We start from the raw sequence: 24698 nt of genomic DNA on the forward strand, positions 1-24698 counted from the left end.
AATTCTTGATTATGTAATCAATGGGATACCAGATCAGAGTAGTAATTAAATTATTTTGTATGGGTGTAAAACTATTTCTGAATTCAAAGAGAAATTAAAAATTTATGAGAAAATTTGCGTTCCAGATACGAAGAATAAGAGTTATTCAAGTAATAACACACAAAATAAAGCATGCGGTATACCTAATAAGAGTAAAGAACCAAGGTGTTATAATTGTGGAAGTTCAGACCATAAATCTAATTCGTGTAACAATAAGAGTAAAGGATTAAGTGTTTTAAATGCAAATTGTTTGGACACAAAGCCGTAGATTGTTCGAAAACATCTAAAAATATCCAAGATGCCAAAGCTGTTACTCCAATAACTCAGACTTGTCAGAAAGAAATGCATAAAACTGTTAATTTGGATAATTTGCAGATTGATGCTTTAATAGATACTGGTAGTCAGGTAACGTTAATCTGAGAAGATATACATAAGAAGATAGGTTCTCCTGAACTTAAGTCGGCAGATCTACAGTTAACGGGGTTTGGTAATGGGAAAATTAAGCCTATAGGAAAATTTGATGGTGAATTCGAAATCGATGGTTCTTCATTTCGATCAAATATGTGTGTTATCGCAGAAAACGAAATGTTTTTACAAACGATCATTGGTACTTATATTATACGGCAAGGGGAATTAACTGTAAATAAAAAAGGAGTCAAAATTAGAAAATTGCAACCTGAAAACTATTTGATGTGCATTCGCGATATTTATAATGACGAGGAAATTGATTTAAGTCATATCAAAGACGGAGTACATAGAAATGAAATACTACACTTAGTAAGGAATTATGAGCTGAATAAAATAAAAACATCTGGCCTGAAGATGCGAATAGTGATGACAGATCAACTTCCGGTTTATTGCTCGCCGCGACACTTCCCCCCCCCTGAGCAGCATGAAATTGATAAACAGATTTCGGAGTGGTTAGAGAAACAAATCATTAAACAAAGCTGTTCTGATTACGCAAGTAAAAAAATGTGGCTCATTGAGACTTTGCGTAGATTATAGGCGCCTGAATAAAAAAATAATTCGCGATCGCTTTCCTCTGCCATTAACTGATGATGTTATTGATAAATTACAAGCAGCAATGGTATTTACAACACTAGATTTAAAGAACGGTTTTTTTCATGTTGAAGTGGACGAACACAGTAGAAAATACACATTTTTTGTGACACAAAACGGACAGTATGAATTTCTGAAAGTCCCGTTCGGTCTTGCCAACAGCCCAAGTGTTTTCCAAAGATACATCCACGATATATTTCGTGATCTTTTGACGGACAATATTGTTGTAATCTATATGGACGGCATCATTATTCCTTCCGAAAATGAAGCTCAGGGAATTAAAAAATTGAAACGTGTATTACAGACTGCATCGGAATATGGACTAGACCTAAACATTAAGAAATGTCAATTTTTGAAGCACGAAATCGAATTTTTAGGACACAAAATTAAAGATGGGAAATTATATCCTTCTTCTTCTAAAACGAAAGCAGTAATTAACTTTCCAGAACCTAAATGTGTAAAAGATGTTCAAAGTTATTTAGGTTTAACTGGTTACTTCAGAAAATTTATACCTAATTATTCATCAATTGCAAAACTGCTTAGTGATTTACTGAAGAAAGATTCTAAATTTAAATTCGAAACTAAAGAACTTTAAGCTTTTAATGAATTGAAACACATCTTGACATATGATCCTGTTAGTATAGTTTCTGTTACAGTACAGAATGTGATCAAACTGGACACTTCATCTACAATCAAAGCTAGTGGCAATGATTCCCTGATTTTGGATTCTGATGACGTCCCAAGTGATGCAGATTCTGCTGTAAATGAAAATGATGCTATTAAAGATGAATTAGTGCAAAAAGGAAACTCAAGCAGAATGCAATTAGTTCAGAAGCCAACGAGGAGAAACGCCACTGCAGAAGGAGATTCTGAAGAGAAGCATTCTCCCGAAGAGTCATTTGCTAAAGATGATGAATCAAATGCGAATTCTACTAAAACAATTTCAGTAAAATACCCTGCAACAGAGAAGCAAAAGAAGCCACTGGAGACGAAGAAACTACAGAGACCACCGAAGAAGAAAAGATTGAAAAGCAGAAGTCAGTCAGAAAAACCCGATCGCAACGATGCTGATACAGAAAGCAAAGACAGAACAAAAGAAATTAAAGAAAATGAGAAAAAAAGAAGCGAAAAAGCAGATTCAGAAGATCCAGGAAGAAAATTGAAAATCTTTGATACTGAAATACCGATTTTGATGATTCCTGATTTAGACTTCTCCTGACTTGACTAATTTTTCCCGATTTGATTAATGAACTATTGTAAGAATGAAGAGTATGAAGGAAGACAACTTCAAGAAGATGGTATCTAAGACGATGCATTCAGAAGACGTATCAATATGATGTTTAAGAAGACGTAAATATGAAGATGAATTGTTCCAGACAACATCAAAGGAAGACGTGTTTGTAAAATAAATGTATTCAGATAGACTGTTCAAGATGAACGAACACTGAGAAAGCATTTAAGAAGAGCTAATGCCGTTATTTCTGAGGATGTTAAGATGATAAGGGAAGATGGCTGAAATAAACCATTTAGGATGACTTTTCCCTCAATAGTAACTAAAAATCTTTTTTAAAAATCTTTTTTTTTTTTTTTTTTTTTTAAATATTATTTTTCAGATCCCTAGATGAGACGCTGGTGCTACGAGAATGCGAGGCCGCATTCCATCAGGATGGACGAGCAGTTGTGAGATGGCATCGTTCATTATAATCGGATGACGCGACAAGTTAGGAGAATAAATCTTTTACTTTTTTCGAGGATGAAGTCAGACGATTCCGCCATTAAGACAATGACGCAACTGAAAGATGTTTACATGTAAAAGACAGTCGATTCTCTTCATCTGTATATATCATCTATATAAATTCATCTTTCTACACATGTAATCATTTTGTAGTCTGTAGCAACTATTTATGTTTCATTAAATATTCGAGTTATTCATAAGTCGAATTAGTCATTTCAAGCCCCTAGACAGCCACATCGGAAGTAAGTTTACAAACATCATATTCCTAGACAGTAAGTACAGATTCTACAATATATTTTCTAACAAATAATGCAAGTGCTTTTTTTTTTTTTTTTACTTTAAAAATAAGTACTGAATAACAAATTCATTGATGAAATTGAACTTCAGTAATTTAAAACTTTTCAACGATTCAGTTTAACCCTTTCGAGATGGCACATATTCCCTTGAGATGGATGGAAGTCAAAAGGAATCGTCCCATAGGACACCGGCTTCATGTCGTTAAGCCTAACTTTAGAGGAAGGGAGTTTGAAGTCCTAATGTCAAACTTTCGGTATCATTTTAGACTATTACTTAAGATATCAACTATATGTTAAACTTAGCATTTAAAAATCTTTTTCCTTTACTTTCATTAAAATATTAAAGAAAAATTGCTTACTCTGAGAAATAATTTTCAGAAATGCTATTCAAATTATTCCAAAGTTTCAATTGAAAAAATTCCTTAAAAAACTTTAAAATTAATAAAAAATATAAGAAAGACTATTTACAAGAAGTAACAGAATCTTTTCACATGGAAAGTGGAAGGCAAGCACTCAGTGAGTTCATTCTCTTAAATATCAGAATCTCCATTTCAGAATCCCTGCAATATCGCTCTCCAACACTTAAAAAAATGGACCATTACTCTCATGTCACTAATTGACTCATTTATCATACTAGTATGACCTTCCTCTAATAAATAATGCTTGGTCACCATAACAAACTGTAGTCAAGGCTTTTCAAAATAAAAAAAGAGTACATTAAATGCAAGTGATAAAAGCAATGCAAAGCATAACAGAACCCCACACAGTAACCCTAAAAGAAATTGATTTGAAGGGATATCAGAAATGGGAATGTTTATATCATGTGCTGAGTTAAAAAGATGTTTGTTTACATTAGCTTCCTCTCCTTCTACGCAACAACCGAGGCAGAATGAGATCAAACTGAAGATTGCGATCTTAAAACTATGCTCAGTTCAAAAGTAATGGACATAGGACACATCTATGACCCTTAAAAAAATGGTCCAGCTTAAAATGCATATATGCATCACCTGTCCCATCAGTGCAATCTCCGGTGGTGCACGGGTGGGAGACGTTCGTAGGGAATGCATATATGGGATACCCATCTGGAAAGGGTTAACAAACATCAAATTAATTTATCAGAAAACCAAATTTTTATATTTTTACAATTTGCATGTTTTTTTCCATGTTGTCATAAGTATTTTTATTTTATTTCCATATATGTTATTTTTTTCACATATTGTTCTGATATTCAAAATTAAAAGTTTAATTACTTTTGCTTACTTAAGAAATTAGTGCATTAAAATTCAAATTGTGCATAAACTTTTGTCATCATCTTTTAAATTTCTGCATATTTTAAACCTTTTAAGCAATGTGAAAAACTGAACTTTAGTACCATAAGTAACATTAAGAACTAAGTCAATAATCATAAAACTAAAGTCGACAAGACAAACTCCAAATTATGCCCGAGATACATTTTCGTTAATCCTAGTGAGAAGATATACACATCTTTGTGCATGTTACATGACCTCATTATTAAGTTATGCAAAAAATCATCCTCAGACAATTCTTTTACCAGCAAATTAAAAATCTGCTTAGAACATATTTATATTAAATATATCAGTTTAAATGTCATCAAAATCTATTGTTTTAAAGAATTTCATGCAGAAATAAGATAGCAGAATACGTAAGCATTATTTTACCTTTTAGCAACAGTTCTTAAGAAAAATCTTACATTTCAGGAGCGCAAATTAATCTTCGGCATTTTTTTCCCTGTAATTTGAAGTATAAGGTTTGGAAAAAATTACATAAAAATTTAACAGTCATTATTAAAAATCTAATTTTTTTTAATAGTTTTTTTGGATAAAATTTAATGTTCAAAATAGAGCTGGTGTGAAGATAGAACGAAAAAAAATTTTTTTTAAATGTAACTAAGTTTTTGTGTCTCTCTACAAAATTATTTATGATAAATGTTTTTATTCAGATATGAAAATTAATATTAATTGAATTAAAAGCATATATTACAGTTGAGAAAAATTATTTACAGTATTTACTCATCTTTTATCCTTTGTAACCTACTGTATTATTTTCTCATATCGCATTGTTTTCACGTCTGATTTAATCCTTGCAGTATATTTTTACTTATTTAATCAATTATTTATTTACTTATAATGTATTTAATAGCAAAATAATAATGCATTTTATATTTCATTTAACTTTCATTTCTCATAATTTAGTGTTTCAACTATTATTTTGTTCATTCCAATTTTTATGCATCATTCCTAATGATTTAACAAAGGTCTCCAGCGCTTTTGATTTTAGAAATTAATCCCTGTTCCAATCTAAAATAGTAAAACATTAACAAAATTTATAAGCAAACAAATAATACAGATTACTTAATTTTAAAACTAAAATTCACACATTACAAGACGTACTGAAGAGCTATTCATATAAACTACTTTCATAATTTTTTATTTCCACTTTCATGAACTAGATTTAGACTCTCCCAGTTTGAAAATTATGTATTTCATTAGTGGCTGCATGTTAAAGAAGTACATGATTTCACACAGTATTAAAAAACTGACAGTTTACTTGTTTCATGTCCCAAATAAAAATGGCAATCGTAAAATTCCACTTGGTCTGGACAGACACTGTTAAAGACAGATGCTATCCCAGAACACAGTTGATCCAATGCGACACTCTACAGGGTCTCTACGCTGCTTAATTTCAAAACATTTTTAAACAGCTATTACTTTTGATTGGTACATACATTATAAATACAAAGATATTTTTCATGACAAATACTGCTCACATATATCCTAGATTTCTTCAAAAAGGCACTCAACAATTTTCTTGATGTTTTAAAATTTTGGAGTGTGTATCAAATGCCTTAGGAACTTGGGCTCATTCATGGGTGATCCGACATAATGATATGCTTGTGCTAATGGACATGAACAAAGGTAATGGCTGTGGCCTGCCCCTTTTGCCATAAATGCAGATGGCTGAGGAAGATATATCTCTCTCACAGAAGTAAGTGGGGAAGGTGCTGTGACAAGATTTGAAACAGAGGTTAGTGAGACCTATTACCCATCTATCAGTTAGTGAGACTTTCCATCTATCATCATTCATACATTTTGCCTTCAAGTGCAGATTTCCAATTGCTCTGTCAAAACACATTAAGTTTTTTTGAGAGCTGCTTTTTTAGATATGACTTTAGATGCTTTATATTCATAATTTCAGATTCAGGTACAGGAAGTGCATCTTTAGTAGAGGAGTCTTCATTTAGGGTAATTCCCACATGGGCTTTCACAGAAATAGCTGCCTACACAAAGAATAGCCATCCTAATCCTAACAGAACAACCATCCTAATATATATCCTGCTATGGCATGAACTAGGCATTATTATAGATTTGAAGAAATCTAAACGTAAATATCCATTTTAACTGAGAATATGTAAAATTCTGAAAATACTTCAACTTATTGCAGCAATGCATTCCTTGGCTCAATTTGAAATAACTTAAACAGCAATCACAGCCCTCTTGTAATGCTTAAACTCAAGACACAAAAATTAATAAAATGCACTAACATTAAAATAATTTCAGCTGAAAATATCAGATCACAACAAGTATGAAAATAATTTTATAATCAGTATATGAAATGTATTAACTTATACATATTAAGCTATTTTGAAAAGAAAGAAAATTATGTTTAAATAGGTGTTTTTAAATAAAAAAATTAAAAATAAAGTTCCAATTCACAGACTTCAAATCTGAATACTGAAAGACACTGAAGTTCAGTTCAAAAAGAATTTCACTTTTAAAAGCTCTAATAGCTCTTCTTCCTACTTTTTTTTAATGTAAAACAGCATAAAACAAAAATAGAAAAATATTAACAATGTTTATTGCAGGGTGAATAAACTTAAGAAATATCACAATAAAAAGAAGGTTGCAATGTGTTATAGACAGCAGACTACAAATTTCACTTGTTTCAAAATTTACATTTTGAAAACACGTAATGGTATGCAAAAGTAGAGTTTAGAAATTTTACATATTACAGGTTAAAAATATACTTTATCATAATGATCACATAAAACACTTTGTATTGTTAGAAAATGTTATTTCAAAATACATATACAATAACTTTTCAAATGATTTACCTTCCCGCACTGATGTGAAACATACTTTTATCGAACAGAAGACAAATAAGATTTTGTGGAATGGTAATGGCAACAACACTCTCTTACATTTCTGACCTTTACTTGCAAGAAATAAGATTTTATTACTAAATGAAAACAGTAACATCTTTTTGATGCATTAAAAAAGAGAATACACTAATCATAAAATCTACATTTCAAATATATGAATTTGCTATGTTACTTATAAAAAAGCATCAATTGCTAAATGCTTTCATGTTAACCAAGAGCAGCATAAAATATGAAACTTAATGCTGAATGCTTCCTACATATGTGATTACCTTACAATATTTTCACCAGTAAAAATTAAGGAAAGTAAAAGCTTTTAGTGCTATTCTTTAAAATGAAAAGATATTGTGATGATTCGTTTTAATACACATCATCAAAAAGAATTTGCCAAAAGCTTTCCAAAATTTGAAAAGATATCAAGACCTAAGTATGCTGAATATGAGGTCATTACTGCATTTGAAAATCCTATACAGAATAAAATTCTGTGAAATATATGTAGTCAATTCATTCTTAAGTTATTAACATTGAATGCTTGAAAATTAGATAAATCTATTCACCCATTTAATCATAATTTTTTTTTTTAAAATCAATAAATGAATTTTAAAATACCAAAATGTATTACTTGCAGCAGCAATAAAGGAACTGTATGCTTCAAAAGTTATTAATGGAACTGGCAGAAGGCGAAAGAATAATTTCAGTACACCAGTTATTACATTGATATCTTCAAATGCATTTCTGCTGATATCTGCACTTTCACAATCTAAATAAAATGATACAAAGTTAAATTATTTGTCACCCCCAAAAAAGTAACACATTGAATTGAGAAACAATTTCCGTACTCTGTAGAATTCCGATAATGTTAGAGCACTTAATCCCTGAATGTCTGTAATTTGCACTCAATATTGAACATAAACAAAATTTTGATTTCACAGAAAATTCAACATAGCAAAGTTACTGTCACTTTTTCACTTACATGTACATCAAGATACACTTAAAAAGAATACACTGTATTTATAAAATAGTTTAGTTACAATAGCAAATTAATTTTGCTTCTGAACTTATTTAACATTTTCAGGTCCACGTCTGCTCTTTTTATAATAAACATACTGCAAATCTGATATATCCCTACATTTGGGCACACATTACACCCCCTTTCTTAATATCAATTTATAATTTATGCAAGTAATTAACTTTTAAATTGAGGCATGTATCAGGAACTTATTTGTCTAGAACTTTACAGCAACTCACATGCTTCAGTTAATTATTAGTGTTTTTAAAGCATTAGAAATGGAAAATCTGATACAGTCACTAAAGAAAGATTTAAAATAAATAAATAAATAAATCCAATATTTCAATTCTTCTTCCTTAGTTGTTAATATATCCTATGCCTATGGGCAGATTATAATGGCAGAGTTAAAGCTTGGATTTAACTGAGGAAAATCCTTACTGTGAGGTTTTGGGAAAACAGTGCATTTATTTATAAATTTATTATCCCTCTGGATCTAAAAGTATTTTTATTAGTTGATACACATTTTGTTTTGTATCAAATATTGTGACACATTTTCACAGTTTCTTACCTACTCAAAACGTTTTCTATACATTAATCCCTTTAAAATGTTTTTGTCTTGCAGTGACATTACTTTTTGTACATACTTGCATAAAAAAAGACATTAATTTTGTATTCAATAAATCTCAATTATATCATTTGCAGGGCATCACAGTATTTTGGATATTTAAGTACAAACAATCCAGATTTAGTATAAAAATTAAACAAGGAAAAGTGCAAACAAAGACATCTGCAAAATTCGTTAATCCGCATAACCCTCAGTCCTGTAGCGTCCAGATTATCGGAATTCTACTATATTAGTTAAATACGAAGATACACTGATACTTTCATACCCCGCTCAAAGACCATTCTACACATTTCTATTTCATCACTGAAACCTGAAACTCGATACAATCCTTCAACATCCACACCTGGAAGTTAAAACATTATTAGTCACATGGCAAGGCAACACCAAAAATAAATACACGTTCTGAGACAAATTGCTGCAGAAGATTAAGTAACGACAGATACCACTGTCTAATTACTTGCTAAAATATATATAAAATAATTAATAATCAAAGGGAACAATGATAGCAATACTGGCATTAAAATTTTAGTTAATAAAATTCACATCCAAAGCAATATAACAGCTTGTACTGTAATACAAATAATATAGAAAAATTAATTTGAAAGCTAAGAGATAAATGTTCACATATATGTAAAGCATTTACTCTACAAATGTAACAGGTGAAAAGCATATTTTGGTCTTACAAAATGATTCAAGAATACATATCACAACTTAATCACTCTTAGCAGTTTCACAACCATTTTATTTTTGACAATCCATACTTAATTTCAGAAAATACAATACAATAAAGCTTCCAAAAGCTTTTATAAATAACAGAAAATAAAGCAAAACCCTCATACCTGTAATCCTTACTTGTTATTTACTTAGGTGCCATTCAACATTTCAGAATCTCAGATATGGTCTCAACTAACTTTCTCAGCAATGACTGGAAAAGGTTTGCATTGAAACACAGCAACAATTCATTTAGTTTTATTAACCACTTGCACTAAAAAGACGTGCCACGCATGTCAAGATGCTTTTGTCTCAAAGCTCGAGCAACGTGAACACCACGTCGATAGGCACTTATCGCAAAAATGAAAATAACGTGGTGCACACATCACCTAACAACGAGATTATTTCTCGAGTTACAGCTCTGAATTGCACTCGCAGACGCGGAGCGGCGTAAATGAGACACTTTACCGCTTGCTATATTGTAGCACACGGCACCGCAACTGTGCAGTTTAGTCGTAGCGCAAGCGGTTAACAAGCAGAAAGTTAAGAACAGCAGTCTATCAAATGTCGTATGGCTCTCCACCATCAATGGACTGAAAAGCAGCCATATACTTTGTTCAAAGTTTCTTACATTACTGCAGGATAGATATGACTAACAAAGCAATGTAGCAGTGCTTACTGCTCTATTACAACATGTAATTCTGCAATGTAGAAAATGATTTTGATAAATAAAATGCAGATGTATGTTTAAAGCCTCTTTTCATTCTTGCATTAAAAAAATTAATTTCAATTGGCACAATCTATAATAATAAAAGCAAGTGTAATGTGTCTGTCTGTCTGTCTGACCGAGCTCTCCAGCCAAATCTATCGCACGCAGGGACCTGGAATTTTTTATACGGAAGCACAAAGGGGCTGGCCACCAGACCTCGAAGCCCGATTTTCGATTTTTGAATTAGAAAAATTTTAAAAAAATTATTTATAATTTATTAATCACGGTTTTTTTGACTCACTGATATTATTATTTGTTTTCAAATAACGTTCGATTGTAACAATTGATTTCTTTATTCTAGCGTTAGTTTGCTGTTTTGACGATACATTAAATCGATTAATTACAATTCATTTCTTTTTTGTAGCTTGTGGGGGGGGGAAGAGAGAGAGACAGTCTACATGTCCTACACTACCATTCCTGCGCTATTCACTTATCTGCATTTTCTAAATGCACGGGCAACGCCGGGCGGGTACACCTAGTACAAAATAAAGCATGGTTTATCACTGTTACTGTCAATCACATCTTGTACTGTGAAATTTAAATGAATTTTTTAAAAAAATCAGTCTTTGATTTACATATATTCATAAATTAATCATATTTTTAAGTGATTTTTCACTTTATGCATTCTCATGCATGATGAAAATGCAAACTTTTATCTGCTAAAAAATAATATCACACCCTTATACATTATCATGCATGGTGACAATGCAAACTTTTCTCTTAATCTGCCAAAAAATATCTCAAAGTTGCATTTCCATGAAGTTAAGTGTAATGTGAATGTGGGCCAATTTGCCTTAAAATGTTTTCCATGACAGCATTTTCCCTCAGGTGATGGCCACTACATGCAATCCAGAAAATAGAATCATATTCCATAAAGCAATTGTAAGGCTGGGTGATAAAAAGAAAAATATAGTTTCTGCTCAAATGATTTCAAAAGTGATACAGTCAAAAGTCGTTAATTTGAACACCCATAATCCGGAATGATCTATAATCTGGACCTCAAAGCTACAAACTTTCTGCGCATGTGTCAATGCATAATGCGTTCACGCATGCACGTAATACTTTTACGCATGCGCATATTATGTTTACGCATTTAATGTATAACGGACGGTATAAGCTAAGCTAAAATTATCTAATTATCTATTTCAGTTAATGTTGCAGATTGCGTTGTTTCTTAATCTTTGAATTGGATCCGGCTTATTATTTTTTGCAGACTGTTAGAGCAATTAAATAAAAGTAAGCTTGAACTTTTGATTATGTCAAATAGAATTTCCGATATATATTTACTAATATGTAAAGAATCCACAAAGCGAAGGTATGTTTCGATGTCCAGCAAACAAAAAGTGGAATTGCTGCAAAAAATGGATAAAGGTATATCTTTTGTTTCTCTAACCATTCCGAAATCTGCTTATCAATTTCACGCTGTTCTGCCGGGGGGGGGGGGACTTCGCGGCGCGCAATGAACTGGAAGTTGATCTGTCAGCACTATCCTTATCTTCAGGGCAGATATTTTTATTTTATTCAGCTTATAATTCCTTACTAAATGTAGTATTTCATCTCGATGTATTCCGTCTTTGATATGATTTAAATCAAATTCCTCGTCATTATAAATATCACGAGTACACATCAAATAGTTTTCTGGTTTCAATTTTCTAATTTCGACTGTGCGGGATGTATGCTTTACATGTACGCGCGTTGAAAGAAATGTTTAATAAAGTAAACAAATAAATATTAAGCTTTTTTTTGTAAATTTTGATACCCTTTAGATCATAATTGCTCTTTATTTCATAAATTACGGTTTCATATTTTTAATTTTATAATTTCTGCATGCCATCTTACCAGATTTAAACCCATGATCGATAACCCGGAAAAATCAATCTGGAATCACTGAAGTCCTGACGAGTCCGAATTAAAGACTTTTGACTGTACAAGCAAATATAAAATGCTTGATAATTTATCAGCTGATTCATTATTCTGCACCGATGGTGCCTACTCATCCCTCCAACAGCCCAGTCTTCATCTAATGGATGCCTTCCATGGTAAATTAATAAGTCATTATCATATCCCAGAACATCTTGTTAACATTATACAGCATTTAGGCTTGAAGAACACAGAGGCCAATCAAATTCCCAAATGCCCTTAAGTTTTTCCATGACCCAAAAAACAGCTGTAGCATTTATCATTCATAAACAGTAAACCTTGACCAAGAGTATAATTAATCAAGTGAACAAGTGGAAAAATAACTTTATCATACACTGTTATTTAAAACTGACAGATAATTTTCAAAGTAATGCTAACTGCACAAAGATATTAAAATTCTACTGAATGCAATTATGATAATTACATATAATAATGCAAAAATAAATAGATCCACAGACTATGCAAATAAGACCAAACATAAGCAAATGATAAAAGGAAACATGTTCGATATGAAGCACATATCATGATCAAATCTGTTAAGCTTGAAAGCAGTCACAAGCTTTTAATCACGTCCAACAGACATTAAGATGAAGGCTACATGTGGCAAGTGCTGGAAGACTTTGAACAGCTCACACAGAGCTCAGCTTTACCAGACAGTTGAATGTTTCCCAAAGCATGACATAAAACATTCAAGGATGCTTTTTAAGCAAACAGTTTGTGAAGACCACTAAAGAATAACTACAGGATCTAAAGGTAATTACTTATCATTATTTCCGTACCACACATTACACAATAACCGGACAACTAACTTAGGAGCCTCTTAGTAGCTACTGAAATGCAAATAAGAAAAACCTACGGCTTTATGCCCAGAAGACTACTATATTGTGTTAAATTTTAATTCACATTCCACAGGAAAGTGTTTAAAATGGTGTTTACTTCATTGTCAACTAAGCAAGATGACTGTTCATGGATGAATCCGAATGCAGTTGAAATAGTGATTCTGGAGCTACTTTCATCTAGAAAGACTTTAACATGTAGCTTTAAATAACATCTATCATTCTATATTCATGAAAGACATAGTTTCTTTGATGGTGGTTTACGTATTTTAAGGAGAAAGATATCCGAGAAATCATACACATATCTTTTACCATTATTCAACTTCCAAACATAATACATTTGTGATTCCCATTACACGCTGAACAAGTACTAATTTAAAAGTCAAACAACAAAAATCAGCTTTATATTTTCAAATTTTCACAGGACTAGTTTCGATAGCTTTACCGAACCATCACACTCAGCTGCAAAAGTGAAAAAAAAATAAAGACTTCTAAATTAGTATAATATATGTTTATAAACATTTATATACATTTCCTTCATGCTCTTTTGTTCAGTACCAAAAATTTAGTATGGATTTAATAATCCCTTAATTCTGAACACTAGTACAGTAATGCTTATATATATCTATTAAACATTATTGCCTTGATGTTATTTTTTTTTTTCAATTTATTTTTGTTTTTGATGTGTTCCAAATCAATCACAGATAAGCAGATATTCAAAAATACAACTATTTTTTTATTTCATAATTTTTTCGCTTTTAATGAGAAATTGTTCATTGTTCTATGATTTTGCAGGTAAAATATTTATTCAATTTCAAGCTCTTTTTTGTATTATTTTTTAAACTAGCATAAATTGTAAAGTACAGTAATATGTCTAGCTTGATTATTCCACATATTCTTTCTCATCCCTGTCATACATGGGAATTGAAGATTAAGCTGATTCCACATGATGAGAACAAATAATTCAAATTTCAGAAAATTATAATACACGTATAGAAAAAACACACAAATTTACTTAAGTGCTCTCTAAATTTTACTGAAGTAACATTTTTGTGCAAACTTAACTAGGAAATTAATTGAATATGCATTCAAAGAACTATAAATTCATTAAAATAGTTTTTACATATCCTTCACCACAGACTGCAGTGAAACTCTACATCATGCAGTTTCAGAAATTTTAACTTAAACTATTTTTTATTCCTTACAGCTTGTTGAAGTGTCATCATAATAATGTACATGACTAATGTAACAGTGCACAGTTATCCTAAAAATGGAAAACTTGCTAAACAATACTGCAGCCACAGAGAAACACATCACAAATAAATGGATACATATCTGAAAGTTACATTTTCTATAGCTAACTCTAGTCATAAAATTCATTCAACTGTTTACTTATATCAAGATATAATGAAAATATTATTACCTCTTTTCTCTGTTTCTTTAATGCAAAGATCAACCACAAAAGGTCTCAAAGTGTTATGTGCTTTGACAAGCGTTATAAGGTCAATACCAAAGACTCTTTTCACATACTTTAAATCTGGCATACAATCATTGGGAATTTTCTCTGAACATTTCTTATGTGCACTAAAGCCACAATCTAAAATATAAAGTATGCATTTAATTCTTATGTTTTAAATCCATATATTTCATTTTGTGGAAAATGTCACCTTACCTTCACATTTAACTCCTTGAGCTATTAAGCCCCACATGAAATTTCCACAAAAATCACACCAAGGCAGTCCTATAAAGTTGTTTGTCTACAAAAAGAAAAAAAAAAGAGAGAGATTAACATATGCCATGTTTTGAGAATGCAGTAAGTATGCATACAAATCATCTCCATCCAGCATTATTTGCTCAGGAATAGACATTACTGTTGATGTAACTTCGCTCTATTGACCAGAATTTCTTTAAAAAAAATTTTTAGTTTACATTCTTAATTATGGAAATGTGTTTCGATTATTAAAAAATTTTCATTTATCAGCTAATTACATTATACAGTAATAAAGTACATTTTGCTGGTATATAATTACCTTCAAAAGCCACATTTTTTATTTGAATAAACATAAGTTTTGAAAGTTCAAAATTGTAATGTGCTTTTACAGATAGAGTTTATTAAACAAAAAAGTAACTATTTTCTTTTAGATATTATGATGCCTAATTTAAAAATCAAATTCCCACAAGAAAAATAAACGACAATATTTCACCATGAAAAGCCAATACCAAAACTGAAATGGATGACAAGCCAGATATGCACATACACAGTTCTGAATTAAATACCAAGCAAAATAAGCAAGTGTCTGTGGCATTAAAGGAAACAGGCACCACACAAATTCTATAAGATACACTATAATAAGATCACCTTTTTGGGTGAGGGGGAAAGAACTCTGAAGAATATAGTTCTTGATAAATGGCATAGAAATGCTTTCACATAATTTCTTTATCATCAGAAACATAACCTTTTTCTAAATGATATTTTATTTCTGTTACATATAAATGCAAATATTTCATACAATTTGATTATGGCCCCTAAATATGATTCCAAATTTCTACATCAAATATCTTGGTCAAGCTTTGTGTTTTATTTTTTTAAGTACAAAATGTTTCTAAATATAGAGACTAGAAGAACATATAAAAATTTTGATTTTGTAATTTTTACAAAATTGATATTTTCTTTTTTTTTAAAAGTTGAAAATGCCCAAACATGAATCTGCATCATTTAAAACTATTTTATGATTGGAAGTGTATGCCTGCGACCAACTCTTGTGAAAATAAAGGCCAGATAAGGACTTTTATGAACACAGTGTATAATACTACATAATACAAGTATCTCCCATTTATTCCAATAATTCATAACACGAATTAAATTTATGTTTCTTGGGGATGGTATTAAAAACTTTCCTCATATATATAACGTATAATAAAATAAGATGGCTGCTTTAAGAATAATTGGTGACCTCAAAATTAACTATTCTAGATTTTATGCTCTCCTCCTAAATTCACCTGTTCTCCCAAATCCGAGATCATTTCAAATTACATAACACTACTTGACAAAAGGTAATTAAAAGTAAAATTAACCAATCACAGCTTAGATTCACACATGCAACTATCAAGTATAAATACTGCTTTTGCGAGGAACCATGTTCCCTTTTTTCCTAGCTGCTGCCATGCCAACATCTCCACGCTGCTATGCTTCCCTGCCTGAAATGATGTCGTACCTTTTTTCCTGTTACATAAAAATTTTTTGTATCCGCCGATGACTGAAAAGCAATTTGTTTGCCAAAGAGATGATTTCAAATATGTAAAAATAGAGGTGGTGATTCTTCAATTCAGTTTTATCAACATCATAAGATATTTTCCCTGATCCTGCCTTTTCCACCCAGCCATGTCTATAGCCATAAGTTAGAATACCGGATTCACTACTGTGCACTTAAATTATTACATCTAAAACGATGTAGTGAGAGATGTGTACCTACACTTCACTGAAGTGTTATCATGGAAAGTATGGCTATGATTGTGAAAGAGAATTGGTTAATTAATGCCTTCATGTGCTAATCTTCAAGATATCTACAGCTCCGTCAATCCATGCGAGCAGCCTGGAATCAGCAAATCATTTGCTCCGAATTGTGCCAAAACAAGCGTGTTACAAGTTTTAAATGTTACAATTTATGTTTTAATGCTACCTTATATAAAGTCAAAATCCGTTCTTCAAAATTTAATTCAATATATGCTGTGATTTAAAGTGCAATGTAATTCAACAGCAATATCAAAATGTGAAAAAAAATCAAATCAGATTGCTGCGAGTGCTTAAAAATGAAATCTGGTGCCAGCTGTTAAAAATTAATCCAGTGCTTGTTTATAGCAAAATGACGAGTGTTTTTGAGAGTGTCAATGTTTCAAATCATTCCAGTGCTTCGAAGGTCATTGAACTGCATATCTTGATCCGGCTTTTACGCAAATAAATTAGGATCTTCTTTTGCCAGTTACAGGATTAAAATTACACTTGAAGTAAGAGCCAGAAAATTTTTACTTCTGCTTTTGCATAATTGAATCTACATTGGGAACTGATATTTTTCTTAAGAAATCAGATATTAAAATTGTAGCACTGTGATATGAAAAATATAATTTAAACTTTTCAAGACGGGATGGCTATTATAGTGGCCATAGAGTCCTCTCTTTGAAAAGACGGGGTTGTCCACTTTAGTGGCCATGTCTTTTTCCCCCATTTTCCAGGCTGAAAAGTGGGGTGAAATGTCACGGGCGTTTAACCACTTATCTCTTTCAAAGGTCTTCCTTTTGCAACACAGATGCACCTCTCTGAGAATCCATTATACTACACACAAGAATCTTTGTTGCAAATAGGAGGGGATTTTTTAAAGGAGGGAAAGTATTCGGTTCAAGATTCCCCGTCCTTTGGTAGCTTATACTGCTACCAAAGCCCTGGCCTCCAAAGGTTAACGATAGAAATTCTAATAATTTAGTAAAGAATTGTTAGATTTTCAATTATTTTTAAGGAAGGCTGTTATAATAAATAATTATATTTTTGAATTTTTGTTGAAAATTTTGAATAAGAATTTTATAATTATTATAAAAATGAAGCGGATATAGAAAATAAGTGAAATTAGTACAGATAAATAATACGAAATTATGGTAAATGCATGTTTAAATTTATTGATAACTGTATGTTAAGTATGCAGTATATTGAGGGAGTACTGGTTCCGAAACAGAGGCCTGTTATTACCTCTGTACAGTTGTTCCTTTCACTCTCTTGATGTAAGATAATGAAAACTCTCATTTTATAATTGAGTGTAATTTTTTATATATTATACTTTTTATTATGGAATGTATTAGTGCAGTTCACAAAGGCCAGTTACCTTATGTAAAGGAACAGAGGCCTTTTTAAGTTACTGCCTAGGCATTTCTGAGCCACTGGTGCAGAAGTACACACTGGTTAGCTCAAGAGGATATCCCTACTGATAGAAATGTTTGTTTAGAAGTACTGTGAGGACTTTCAGTTTGGTAAAGTAAGGAATTGCAAATGAAAGAACTTAACGGTGAAACCATATTTTCTGAAAGTCACTCTTATTATATTTACGGCGTTAAAATACAATTTATAAATATGGAAATTAGTATCATAAATATTTATGTGTGTTACATTTAATTATAAATAATGATTCTGTAAAAGTTTTTATTTGTGATAATCTGTGATAACAAGAACCTTCCCCAAAGAATTGATTATGTGAACTCTCAAAGAAAGAGAATTTGGACTGAAATGCTGAAAAATTTAAAAGGACTCTTAAGAATTGTATTCAAAATTTATACTTTATAGTTATTTAATTATGTTGATCAAAATTTTATGATTTACATTTTTCTTCGTTTGCTGGTGCTTTAATGCTTTTTCTTTAAAAAGGCCACTATGCCCTTTTTCTCCTTGAAGGGGGGTGATATGCAAGATATAATAAAATACGATGACTGTTTTAAGAATAATTGGAGACATCAAAATTAACTATTCTAGATTTTATGCTTTACCCCTAAATTCATCTCTTCTCCCAAATTTGAGATCATTCCAAATTACATACCACTACTTGAAAAAAGGTAACTAAAAGTAAAATTAAACAATAATGGCTTAGATTCACATATGCACTTAAGCAGTATGAATACTGCTTCGTAACAAACTGCTTTTCTTTTTTCCTAGTTTCTGCCATGCCAATATCTCCACGCTGCTATGCTTCCCTGCCTGAAATGGCGTCGTATCTTTTTCCCATTGCATAAAAATTTATTGTACTTGACGATGATTGAAAAGCAATTTGTTTGCCAAAGAAATTATTTCAAATGTGTAAAAATAGAGATAGTGATTCTTTAGTTCAGTTTTATCAACATTTTATTCCTGCCTTTTCCGCCCAGCCAAGTCTACAGCCAGAAGTTCAAGTACCGGATTCACGACTGAAAGCTTAAATTATTACATACATATATTCTAAATAAAAGTAATTATGAGTAAATTAAAAAGCTTATTACCTGCACTAAAGTTGAAATGTAATAAACTAATAATTTACAATTAGAAAACTTTTTATATACCATCTCTAAGAAACAGAAATTCAATTACAACCATGAATTATTAAAAGGAAAAAAAGTTTTAAAGTAGTATTTTTTATACCTCCATTGCTTGAAAAACATAAACTGTAAAGAAATATCCTTAATCACAAGAAAAACAAAATTAAAAGTAAAAATTTTACATATTGAAAAAGGAGCTATTGTCATTGATTGCAGATTAAATGATTTGTCAAAGGGAACAAACCAATCTACTATGAAATACTCGCTTAATTCAGTTGTTAATTGACAGTAGATTGGTTTGTTCCTCTTGACAAGTCAATTAATCTGCGATCAATGACAATAGCTACTTTTACAATACTTAAAATTTTTACTTTTGATTTTCTTTTTTTTGAGATTAAGGACTTTTCTTTACAGTTTTTCAAGTAATAGAGGTACAGAAAATACTAATTTAAAATACTAATTAAAATACTGACTAAAAATGTTTTTCCTTTTAATAATTCACGGTTTGAATTTCTGTTCCTTGGAGTTGGTATATAAAAAGTTCTCTAATTATCACTTTTCTCACAGACCTAGATATATTTCTCATATATATGTTTATGCACACACATATATATATTACTTGGAATACACTTAAAGAGGTTGATCAAATTACAGTCACAAGAGGCTTGTGTTTCAAGGTACTCATAAATCATTAATTTTTTTTTTAATAAAAAATGCCCTACATCTTACAACGAGGGATTGCTAAAAGTTAACATGAGATGAACCTCCAAATTCATAACTCTGCCACTAAAGGCACCAAAAGTTTTCAAGTCCTTACGTGCTCTTAATCCTGCACTTTATACATATTTCAAACACAGCAAATCTAGTAAAGAAATGACATCACCTATCCTGCATTAATATAATTTACTTTTCATAATTATGTTATTGTTACAAATATTTATTTTCTTGACAGAGCAAATTTTTGCATTATAATTATGTGAACTTAGCTTGAGATTCTAATCATTTCCACAATGAAAAATATATGGCTGGAAAAACAAGAAAATACTCCTCTACTTAGCATTAAGCAAAGTATAAAAGTAATGGTTATAGAGCTAACAAAATATATATTACATTAAAAAACTTTGTGAACTTATACATTTAACTGCTGGTTGAGATCAAGCAAAATTTTAAGAAACATCAAGGTATCTAGAATATCAACTTAAGACAGTTCTCTTACGTGGATTCAGTTCATAATGGTGTGGAGTTGAATACCTCATCTAACGATACAATCAACGACCGAATTTTGGCTGATGCTTGAGGTAAGCCCATCAGTTCCTTTGATGCAATCTTTAAATATGCAGAAAGTCTTAAACTGCTGCACATACAGTAATGAACAGCCAAATTCATACTTACCATCCTATGCAATTACACAGCCAATTTTTATTTATTCCTGAGTTTGAAGTACAAATCCAACACGTGGGAGTAGCAAGCAGATGTTTTTGACATGATTTGAAATGTAATACAGTTATGCTGATGGACATAGAAATAGATTTTTCTTTCCTATCTGAAGCTCAAGACACAGATTCCATTGCAAGAGAAACAAAATAACCACAGTTACACTAATTCTTTTAGTCACCCTTTTAAACCTCTGCCTTATGCAATGCCTCATTTGTGTAACGTGTAACAATGGCTCTATGTGAGTAGCACCAAATAAGTATTTCAAAAAAGGTCCGAGTTACAGCAACTTAACAGAAGCATGTAAGCAATGTTGCATACTTCTGTAAAGCTACATGAAACTACATAACATGCAAAAGAACATAACTCAGGTAATCCCACTGCACTACACTACACTGAAGACTAGTAAATTATGCCTGCATGCTTTCAGCGATTAGACATGAATATTTCTATAGTAACATTTAATGAATAACAAAGAAATGTATTAACTAATCAAATACAAAATTTTGTTTTATTAAACACATTTTATATTAACAACTAATTATATTTCTGAACAATTCTATACATTTTTTACTTTCAATCCAAAACTTCTGAATAACTACTATACCCACCTTAAAAACATGAGGTTTCTCAAACTGCATTACATCAATATCATCTCCATTTTCATGAAAAGATTTATCACTGGAAGAATTCTAAAAAAGGTTCAATTTGGGATTAATATAGCAAAAATTTGTATTTCATTATTTAACAAAAACTATACACCTGAAACACATAACATACTAAATCTATAAGACTAATCTACACATCTATCACATTAGGAATTAAAAATAAAATTTAAAAAAAAAGCACTGCTCTGAATCATCATTCATTCTCAACTTATTTCTCACCCATGCTTACATCTAAGGTTAGCTTGTAATTTAGGTGGGCTTCCCTCTTTCAGTCGCAAAATATACGTATAAGCTTTTGATATACACAATTTCTATCATTATTGCCATCTGTTATTTACACAGAGTCCACAAAAAGAAACAAAAAGTATACACATTTCAATAGATTAGATTTGTAGATCTTTTTAGAAGTTGCATCAAATGATAGCAACTTGAAGCATGATCTCCTCTTGTCTGTGAAATGAATATGTAACATAACAGAAGTAAATTAATTTTTTCAAAACACAATTACATTAGGAAGAAGCATAACATTTTAAATATGTATCTCAAGATTAAGAATGGAGTTGAAGTTATTAGCAGCACAAATTCACAACACAACTTACAACACGAGATTCACGAATTCACAACACAACTTACAGCACGACATTCACGAACCTTTACGATAAAGTTGAGATGCATATCATTTGTGATACACATGTGTTAGAATTCAACAGGCTGCTTTGCCCAGTAACAGTTCTGTTTTATTAGCAATGGTGTTGGAAAAGTTTACTCACTCACCACAAAAATCTGCTACACTATATATACTGGGACTGGACAGGACAGAGTGGGTGGGACACTGCAACTTCACCAGTGATTTTGCAGGCATAGTTGATCCCACACTAACTTTATTTAAATTTTCAAAGAGAACAGCACAGGGATGGATCCATGGATCTCCCATCCCTCTTTCCTATCTACAGGACCACCAAGCCTATCTACAGGACTTCAGGCTAGCCAGTAATTTAGAAATCCTCATGCATTGTACACTCACAAACATCCACGCCTTCTGGATCCCAAAGCGAACAGAAAAATATGGCAGCCAGTGTCGCTGCGAAGCAGAACAAGTGTGGCTTACATGGATGAGAATTTCCAAGCATGCTGAACAGCAGAAAGAACAGCGTTTGAATTCCCACTGCAGTTGCTTTATTCAAAACCTTTACTCTTATAATAAGGGATGATAAATAGTATGCGATGCTGAAAACAGGCTACAGGCAGACTTAACTATATAAATTAAAGCAGCATACATAACAATTTCCATGTACAATTTTGACAGTCACTGCTTGAGAACCAGTTCACCATTGTAATAAGTGTCTGCCCATTGAAAGCTATCGCTTACAACAAACACCATTTGTAATTTAAAGGCAACTCTGTATTCATCTCATAATGAATGCATAAATAAATTTAATATTAAAACATATTAAAGAGTATAAACGTATTTTTGCAGACTCTGTGTAACACCACTGATAAAACTTATAATACTAAAAGGAAAAAAAAAAATATCTATTGAACACTATTTTAAACTAAAATTTTCAATAAAAATAATCTGTCAAAAAATTAATTTTACCATTTTATAGTATTGTCTAAAAATAATTCTTCCCTTCCTTCACTCAGACTGCAAATACAAATATGTAGATTTTTATCTCATACATTTTTAAAAGGGGAGAAAGTATGGCATTTCTCTTCCACACTTTCAAAATACTATCACCTCACTTTTTTAATTATTGCATGTTTTTTGCATCACTGTATTTAAAAGCTATAATTATCCATGCTAAGAATACAAATATTGTGTGAAGTCTATGGCACTATGCAAAATTTTTTACCTGCATTTCAATAATACATATGTACAGACACAATATTCACAAAAAATACAGTACTTATGATTTTTACCTCTACTGGAGGTCTATCATATTCGTGGAATGTTTCAGGCTTAGATAATTCCTTTTTTAAAGCAAGTTCATCTTTAGCATGTTTAAAGGTGCTTCTGGAATGATTTCGAGTCATTTTTCTTTTGTATGAATTTAAAGTCATATAAGGACTGTCTTCATATTTAGACTCCATACACATAGTAGCAATGTAATCCCCAGCATGAGCATCCAGGTACAGCGAAATGAGGCCATCAGCAACAAGATCCTGTATAGTATCAAATCTCTTCTCCCCCACGTAATGTTTTCCATCATAATACAATTTAAAGTTCTTCGTTACTCCCCCAAACCTATATCAATGAAAGCATATCTTACAAAAAAACTCCATAATGACAAAAAGATTTTAGATGAAAACAGGTAATGCTTCAAATAATATTCAATATTCTTTTTATAATAACAGACTGAATTTTAAAAGTTAGATTTATTTTGCATTCATTTGTAAAAACAAAAAATTTCACAATAAAAAAACTAATTCAGTACACACTAAGAAGTGCTGTTACATAATAAATTAAATAATTAAAATATGTTTAAAGAAATTAACAAATATATGTTGTGTTACTCTTTCATTAACTATTTCTACTGACTATTTCTACTGACACTTTAATTAGAAGACCAAAAATGCCCCACATCTCTGTGCTTTGGAAATTGATTTCAGATAAATTCAAATCCAAACATCTTTTACAGAATGCATTTTCAAAATGTGATAATTAAAGTATTATTCCATTGTACAGGTTCGTGGATTTGGAGTGATTGATGACAATACTTAGTGAAAACTCAACACACAAGTTATTAGCCAGTAAGTGCTGTTACACAGGTTAGTTCGAAAGGCACATTAACAGTCATCAAAAAACTATGATAAACATGCTGAAACAATCAGCAACACAGTTTTCAGGCTATAACAGTGAAGACAGCTATCGCGGCAAAGCACTAAAGTTCAGCTTCCGATGCAGTCGATCGTTCCAAAACTAATCTCTGAACTTAAGTCACTACTACACTACTAAATTCAAGATACTCCTTTCTCCCAGGATATTCAGGGTATATATCGCTTTAGCATACTTTAAAGAATATTTATGAGGAAACCGCTAAGAATGTGTTCTGGAATATTCTCACTCCGTTTATGGCATGTCACTAAATGGGTGATTTCATGTCAAATCTGGAAACCCTAACCTATCCTACCACAGTTGGGTATTTTGTAACGGTATCATAGAACTTGCAATGCATTTGTGATAAATATTTACAGAAGAGGTTTCTGGAAATAATAATGAATTTGCTGCTGCTATTATGTGGCATATGAAAAGTAATGAATGACAATTAAGGAAGAAAAGATCAGGTAAATGAACTGAAAGTTTTTAAATGCAATCAACAGGGCAAGAATTGTATATTATATCATTATATATATATATAACAACCTCTAGTA

The 24698-nt window shown here is 31.2% G+C and overlaps 1 protein-coding gene across 1 annotated transcript in view; it reads right to left on the reverse strand.

The window, feature by feature from the left end:
- The window catches only part of LOC118190822 (N-chimaerin-like), a 64596-nt gene that overhangs the window by 26105 nt on the left and 13793 nt on the right, over window positions 1-24698 (reverse strand). The window contains exons 6-11 of the mRNA XM_035361603.2: window positions 23247-23571; window positions 21270-21350; window positions 14849-14933; window positions 14600-14773; window positions 9206-9283; window positions 7929-8066 (exon numbers count right to left, since the gene is read on the reverse strand). Of these exons, the coding sequence (XP_035217494.1) occupies window positions 7929-8066; window positions 9206-9283; window positions 14600-14773; window positions 14849-14933; window positions 21270-21350; window positions 23247-23571 (881 nt within the window). The remainder of the gene's footprint in view (window positions 1-7928; window positions 8067-9205; window positions 9284-14599; window positions 14774-14848; window positions 14934-21269; window positions 21351-23246; window positions 23572-24698) is intronic.

This window comes from Stegodyphus dumicola, chromosome X1, assembly GCF_044657685.1.
Source record: "Stegodyphus dumicola isolate Sdum_Otavi_A_Nest chromosome X1, ASM4465768v1".
NCBI lineage: Eukaryota > Metazoa > Arthropoda > Arachnida > Araneae > Eresidae > Stegodyphus > Stegodyphus dumicola.